This window comes from Sinocyclocheilus anshuiensis, unplaced genomic scaffold (genome assembly GCF_001515605.1).
Source record: "Sinocyclocheilus anshuiensis isolate Anshui unplaced genomic scaffold, SAMN03320099.WGS_v1.1 scaffold2038, whole genome shotgun sequence".
In the NCBI taxonomy this organism is placed as follows: domain Eukaryota; kingdom Metazoa; phylum Chordata; class Actinopteri; order Cypriniformes; family Cyprinidae; genus Sinocyclocheilus; species Sinocyclocheilus anshuiensis.
The window spans coordinates 321,573-329,138 of record NW_015547765.1 but is presented as its reverse complement, the minus strand read 5'-3'; the positions used below and the strand labels follow the sequence as shown (position 1 = coordinate 329,138).

General features: G+C 35.8%; 1 protein-coding gene across 3 annotated transcripts in view; it reads right to left on the bottom strand.

The window, feature by feature from the left end:
* Positions 1-674: 674 nt before the first annotated feature.
* LOC107704545 (interphotoreceptor matrix proteoglycan 2-like) overlaps positions 675-7,566 on the bottom strand; it is a 26,077-nt gene continuing 19,185 nt past the window's right edge. For 2 of the 3 annotated variants that reach the window (XM_016507485.1, XM_016507486.1), the window contains 5 exons: positions 5,989-6,062; positions 5,513-5,640; positions 3,892-3,971; positions 1,319-1,378; positions 675-1,187 (listed from right to left, as the gene is read on the bottom strand). In XM_016507485.1, the coding sequence (XP_016362971.1) occupies positions 1,342-1,378; positions 3,892-3,971; positions 5,513-5,640; positions 5,989-6,062 (319 nt within the window). In that variant the 3' untranslated portion in view covers positions 675-1,187; positions 1,319-1,341. Of the gene's footprint in view, positions 1,188-1,318; positions 1,379-3,891; positions 3,972-5,512; positions 5,715-5,988; positions 6,063-7,566 lie in introns of all 3 variants that reach the window. The other variant, XM_016507487.1, reaches the window with a different exon arrangement.

The window sequence follows — 7,566 nt, the reverse complement described above, 5'->3', positions numbered from 1 at the left end:
TATTTAAGGCAACTTGTCATTGAGTAAGCTTTTGGCAGATGCCTAGTAGCGGTAAGAGTTTGGCCAAATACGCAAACGTTATCTTAAGTACCTGAACATAGTGCTGAGGTTAATCTGACAAAGCATCACAGTATCTAAAAGAGCTTTCATAGAAAATGAAAATAAGCATACAAACAAATTATTTAACAAAAGCTAATTAAAACTCGGAACCTTCACTGCAAATAAAATTAGTTCTAATCCAACTTGTAAAGCAATTTGCACACAGCTGAAGTTACTTGTATAAGTAATCTCTGGTGTGTACAAAGTTATTTATTGATTATTAATTTGTTGACAAATTGTAAATACAACAATACATCAAAACATTGTGCACTATTCTTTATTCTTAAAATAGAACTGGTGCCGTGACCACCATGCAAATCATTGTGGAAATCGATAATATTAAAAATATACATAAATAGAACAATCTGTTGTGATAATGGACATTAACATTTAGATAACGTTAATACACTTGTGTGTGTGGCAAGTGTTTTACAAAAGTAGAAAAATGAACAGCAGGATAGTCACTAAACACAAAACGCATTACTAAAAGAAACATTGGAAAGTTAAAATCAATTTTGTATAAAGAAACTCTTAGTCAATAAGCTGTTTTCGACAAAAAAAAAAAAAAAGTTAAAGTTGCAAATATAATTATGGAACTACTTTTCTCTGTATTCATTAAAATAGTATAACTATTGCGAAACGTTCTCTCTTCAGTCAGCCCGTGTTTTAGGACACAAGAAATGATGTCCCATGTCGCAAATATAAAGAAGAGTAACAATCAAAGTGAAGGCACTGACAAATGAAAAACCATGAGAAAGAAACACAGGCTTTCCATTCAAAAAAGAGAGGACCCAACATGAAGCCCGGATGTATAGTTGCGTTTTCTGGTGTGGTCAGATGATACAGATATGTCAGTAATAAGTGTTTATGGATATGGCCTTGACAATGCAGCAATAAATGAGCCCAACAGTAAACATAATCACAAATACATCGTTTTCTACATTAGATCACAACCTGTCAATCCGTCATTGTGATCCATAAACGATTCAAATCAAAAGTCCATTTACATCTTCACAAACTTTCTCCCTGCAAAGTCCACCATGGCAGAAGAGGACCTCTTCTTGCATTCAAGAAAAAAAGGCAAGTGTCTGTTGAGCAAAAGATGACCAGAATTACATTTAGCATGTCTAGGTAATCTACTGGTGCAGATTACATTTATTATACCACAAATGTTTTTATATAAGGCTGAGAAATGTAAAAAATTTTTAATTAGAAGTACCTTGGGTTTAACGGTTTGCAACTCTAATTGGAAGAGCTCTCTCGTCTAGCGTCAAGTGCTCTATAATAAAGACATACAACATAAAAAGTACACAGATGAACACAAACCAATAAAACTTCACTCATTTCAATGACAGCCTTTCCTGCTTGAGGAAAGCAGTCTGTTTTTAATGTGACACTGAATCAAAGAAGGACGTCAGCTATTTCTGTCTTGACTGACAGCTTGAATTGAACTCTAAACTGAAACGTTTCTGCCAGGCTTGAGTCTAAGAACCAAAGAATGTTCTTGGTTTGCTTTCAGACATGTATTATGTCTATTTTACATTTATATATGCTTATAGTTGTGTTTCCAGGTGTTAGTCTCGATCAAGCTCTGTTCCAAAACCTAGTAAACTGCCTTGCTGTCTACGGCCTAAATAAAAGGCATACTAAGTACATGGAACCTTCTAAGGGCAAATTCTAATGTTCTTAAAGTCAGGTGTTAACATGTTGCTAGGCTAACAAAATGATACAAGTTTAGAAATACACTAAAATAGTAAAATAGTACTTTTTTATTTTACTGAACTATTTTTATTGATGCTTTCTGAATTTCTCTTCCTTCATCCGCCATCTTGGATGGATTTCTTATTTATTTTTTGAGCTTGTTACTGCCATAGAATTTGGCAAAAGGAACTCAGCAGATTTAGGTTGCTTACCAACTGGAGTAGCCCTCGCATCAGGAGGTTGCCTACAAAGTCTTAAAATGCCTCCTACGTAGGCAGCTCACTAGGTTTTGGAACACATCCTGAGTGTGTGGCCTGGCTCCAAACTCTAGTGAACGATCTGCCCTGTGCTCGCAGCTGGTATGACAGTTAACCATTACTCAGCCAGCCCCAGCGTTCATTTTTCAGTCTGGTACTCTCCACCTGTCTGGAACTCTATACGGCACCTGGCACAGGTAGAACACCCACGAACAGCCTGCTGTCTGGATTTGTCTTGCCATGCTATTGTAGTGCAGCACATTGAGCTCTTTTGAAGACGTATTAACTACCACTGCACAAAGAGTTCAATTCATATCCAGAAATGGACTGTCTCGAAAAGACATTCTTCATGATGCAAAAGAAACAAATCTGCGCTCTTCAACGGCATGAAAATAATTTTTCAATTTAGTATTAAATATTGCTGTTGGATGTATGCAGTGGCACCAGTTTTAAGTGTTTGAAACTGCCTTAATACATTTTAACATCATATGAACCTGTCAGTGATCATTTTTGTCACTTTACAGTGCTTTGTGTCACATATTTTGCCAGTGCTGCAATTTAAAATCTTTTTGACACAATGTGGCATTTTGCAATGTTCCTTTAAAATTCCTTTTTTTTACAGTTTCAGAGTTTAGTTTCAAAATGGCTGTAGTTTTAAAAACAAAGGCCTGTAATTTTCAAGCAATCTTTTAGGTGTGTTGGATCAGAGATGGTTGGACAGACGAATAGATAGATAGATAGATAGATAGATAGATGGATGGATGGACGGACGGACGGACGGACGGATGGACAGACTAAGATAGATAGATAGATAGATAGATGGATAGATGGATGGATGGATGGACAGACGAATAGATTGATGGTTGGATGGACAGACGAAAATAGATAGACAGACAGACAGATAGATAGATAGATAGATAGATAGATAGATAGATAGATAGATAGATAGATAGATAGATAGATCAAGAAATAAATAGTGCTTTTCTTTCATCATACTTGTGTTTGGCCTCTTATAAACCTCATAACTGAATAAACCATGCTGAAGTATTACTGCAAGAGGTTGTCTGGCATGCAGAAGCAAATTACCTATTTCTAAAATAAACAATGAAATAAAATAAATGCATATAATATTAATTTCTCTTGCTATTTTTGCTTGCCTGCCAGTGGTTTCCCCTCCAGCACTGGTATGTGTGCCTAAGGTTGCCGACCCCTGTTCTACAGAATTTATTGATTTACGTTTATGTGCAGCTGAGGTCATGCTTTACAGAAGGACAAGGGAAGTTCGCTTTCCAGTAAGTGATGCATTTAGTGGTTTTGCAGTCTGTTATTTGGCTCAGGCCTCTTACTGGCTGCCACAGTGCATGTTAAAGAAAAGTGCTGGGTTCAAAACAAGTTAAGCTCTGTGCATCTGTGATATACAGTCGATTACCATGTAAAGTAATCCTGACTCATCCGTCGGTTTTTAAAAACAAACAAAAATGGTGTTTATAGTACCGCACTTACAATTAGTCTATGGGGCAAGACATTCCAGAGGGACGTGGGGCTCGTATTGTTGTTAAAACTGAAATCTTCCACACAGAAACGTGTTATTGAAAATGTAAATTGTTTATCCTGTGCAAATGTCTTGCCCTATAGACTTTCATTGTACGTGCACAACTGTAAATGCATATTTTGCTTATTTTTACAACTGAAGGACGAGCCAAAATTATTTTCCATGGTCATCCACAATTTTCACAGATGCTGTCCATTGAGTTTAGGTTATATGCAAACCAGAACATTCTGATGGTGTGTGTCAGGTCCATTATCATCAGTTTGTGTTAGTACAAACACTTACACTTGGTGTTGTCGGACAAAATCTGCAAACTGGCGGTCCTTGGCATACAGCTCGATAATTCGAATACGGTCCTGGATTTCCTGTTGTGAGAGCAGGAAGGTGAAAGAGGGAGAAGAAGACAGTTATATAAGAAAAGAAAGTGACCTCTTTGCCCTAGCCCTCATTTTACTTCTAGACATCTAGACCAACTCTAGCACTTTAAACCAAGAGCAAAGGTGAGACACAGAATCTTATGAAGGATTTCTTCAATTACAGACAGTTTTACGTCAGATGAGTTGATTTTAATTTAAAGTAAAACATTTATTCAAACTAGATGGATGGATGGATGAATAGATAGATATAACTTTTTAGACAGACAGATAGATGAATGGATAGACAGATGGATGAATAGATAGATATATGGATACATGCTTTCCAAATGTGTTTTTTTTTTTGTAGCTTTTCAAACATTTTTATGTATAATTTTACTACTTAAAATATTATATTTCTAAAATATAATAATCCATAATTGAACTATTGTTGCATTTTACATATTTTACATAACTATTTCATTAGTTACATTACTCTGCACTACATGTTTAATGTTATTGAAGGAATAAGTGAATAAAAGACATTTAGCCTCTTAAACTCTTTAGTGCATTCAGTTCTGTTACATAAGAAATATGATTTATTTACCCATCAAGTATTGTTTTCCAAAGAGGACATGCTTGACAATTCTCCATTGTTCAGAGTTGCCAGAATATTCTCCATTGTGAGCATATATCAGTCAAGCAGACTATGACAGTTTCATTGCTACAAGGAACAGTGCTTTAGCTGAAGGACATGGAGTGTTTTTAGGAAAGTTTTTGAGGAATATTCTATGCAAACATGTGGCACAGTGAACGCTATTAAAACATTAAGTAATGCTGCAGACCACTTTCATAAACACACACAGCTGCACAGCTCTACGGACAATGTGTACCATGAGCACCTGGTTATTTGTGTAATTATCAGCACACTCTCATGGCATTTTGTAACTTTTTTTTTTGTTGTTATTTAAATGTATTATTTTAATGTTAATTTCATTCATACTTTTTCATACAATCTACTTATGCCTCATTTGATGGTAAGGTTTAGAGGTGAACTTTTTTTCTAAAAATCATACGTTTGCCTAAATAAATAACATACAAATTCATACTAAAGCGCCAATTTGTAATTTTCTACGTTTTCTTGTACGATCTACTTTTGCCTCAGTTGACGGTTAGGTTTAAGGGTGGACCCTGATCTTACCTTTTCTAAAAATTACATTGTAATATTGTACGAATTCATGCAAAATCATGACCTCGTAAAGTAGTCACAATTTATTATCAATTCAATTCATTATCAGTTTAATTTATTGCGCTTTTATTAGCTTCGTTTTGACATAACACTCGCCGCATTGCTGTGACTCGCATGACTTTCGAAAGTTGACTTTTTATATCACAAAGATGTATTTTCAATAATTTGTCAACTGAACTATCAACAACCAGGTACAATATACCAAATGAAGTTAGCTTACTTCAATCCCACAAAACTTTTTTCATGTCAAAATAAACATGGTACCTTTTTAGGTATATTAACGTGCAATCCAACACATCATTACCTCTTTCGTAAGTTCGCTGTTCTCATAAATGTGTTGTATTTCCTCGCTGCTGAAGTCCGTGGAGGTCTCAGCGCTGCCAGTGCTATACGCAGGGGCATTTGGGTAGCGGCGGTAGTACTGATTATAGCCTGTAGTTGCTTCACTTTCAAACATGGGATTGTACTTAGTAGCTCTTTCTAGAGATGGCACGTTCTCTGAATATCTGTGAAAAAATGTCAGGAAATAAAAGTCAGATTATGGACTGCAACATCAACAAAAATGAGCCTTGGTGCTTATTTGGGAAACACAGGTTCGAATCTAATCCAAAAAAAGAATGTTCAAACCTAAAAAATGGGTTGTATCTGGGATCAAACATGCCATTGGCATGAGTTCGTAAAAGTAGCAGATCGTCCCTCCTATTTATATCTGCCCAAGGGTCAGATAGTGTAGCCACGGAAAAAGTGAGTGGATTATCTCTGGCCGAGTCTGATTATAGCCTGTAGTTGCTTCACTTTCAAACATGGGATTGTACTTAGTAGCTCTTTCTAGAGATGGCACGTTCTCTGAATATCTGTGAAAAAATGTCAGGAAATAAAAGTCAGATTATGGACTGCAACATCAACAAAAATGAGCCTTGGTGCTTATTTGGGAAACACAGGTTCGAATCTAATCCAAAAAAGAATGTTCAAACCTAAAAAATGGGTTGTATCTGGGATCAAACATGCCCTTGGCATGAGTTCGTAAAAGTAGCAGATCGTCCCTCCTATTTATATCTGACCAAGGGTCAGATAGTGGAGCCACGGAAAAAGTGAGTGGATTATCTCTGGCCGAGTGAGAGCGGCTCAATGTTCTGCCATCCCGGCATTCATTCCTCTATAACCTGTTGATCAGGATCACTGATAGATCCCCTGCAGAGACATTACGTCATCGTATATCTGCCGGGATTTCCCTGTTTGCCCTGGTGCTAGTGAAGCAAACAGGTTTAAGTCTGCCATGTTTATGTTTACAGACAAAAGTTTAGATGCAAAATAAATTAAAGTATTTTTGTATAAAGTATTTTAAGTATGTAAACTGTATGGTCCCATGATCATTTTTAGAGCATGTATGAAGACAGATCTATGTTTGACCACCACAATATGTTTTGCCTTTAAAATAAATTGAAATTTGTTCGGATATTGTACTAATTCAGTCACAGTTGTCTAATACATTGTGGATTAATGCTACATTCAAGTCCTCCTGGGACGTTCATACTTACGATTTGACAAGTCGTAATTATGACATCAGGTGCGTTCAAATTACTTTGGTCGAAACAAGATGGCAATTTAACTTTTCTACATAATATTCAATGATTGTGTTTTTAACTCTACATCTACAAAATGATGAATAAAGAATGTGCATCATTGTGCTTTTGCTTTTTAGATGATGTAAACTGAATCATTATATACCATGTATAATATGGTAATTATACAGTAATATTTTGTATATGTAACTAGGGCTGGACAATAATTCAATATCAATATGTATCATGATATAATTTTTTTCAATAACGGTGATATGATTTTTAAACACATTTCCGATATTTCGATATACATTACCAGTGTTTCCGATACGTTGATTTATTTGTGGCATTTGACTTGAATAAACATGAGCACTGCACGTTTCAAAATCAAATGCGTGGCGGGTGTTTTATATGAATGTATCTCTGAAGGGAACTGGACTGTCTTCAGAAAAGTTTCGATGGTCTCTGAAGGGAAAGGACTGTCTTCAGAAAAGTTTAGATGGCATTTGAATTTTTTCTGATAAAGTAGCGTTCATGAGCGGAGCTGCTTTGATTACAGCCATTACAGAAGAAACCGCTAGTTCTGCCGCCCTCAAAGCACCTCCTGCTGGCAGACAATCAGTGTGCATTTTCAATAATAAGCCCATCTCCAGCAATGTTTTTGTTGTTGCTCAATTTTTTTGGTTTTCTGCAGATCCTTCAGAAATCATTCTAATATGCTGATTTACTGATTATCAATATTTAAAACAGTTGAGTAAATTTTTTTTCAGGATTCTTTGATGAATAGAAAGTTACA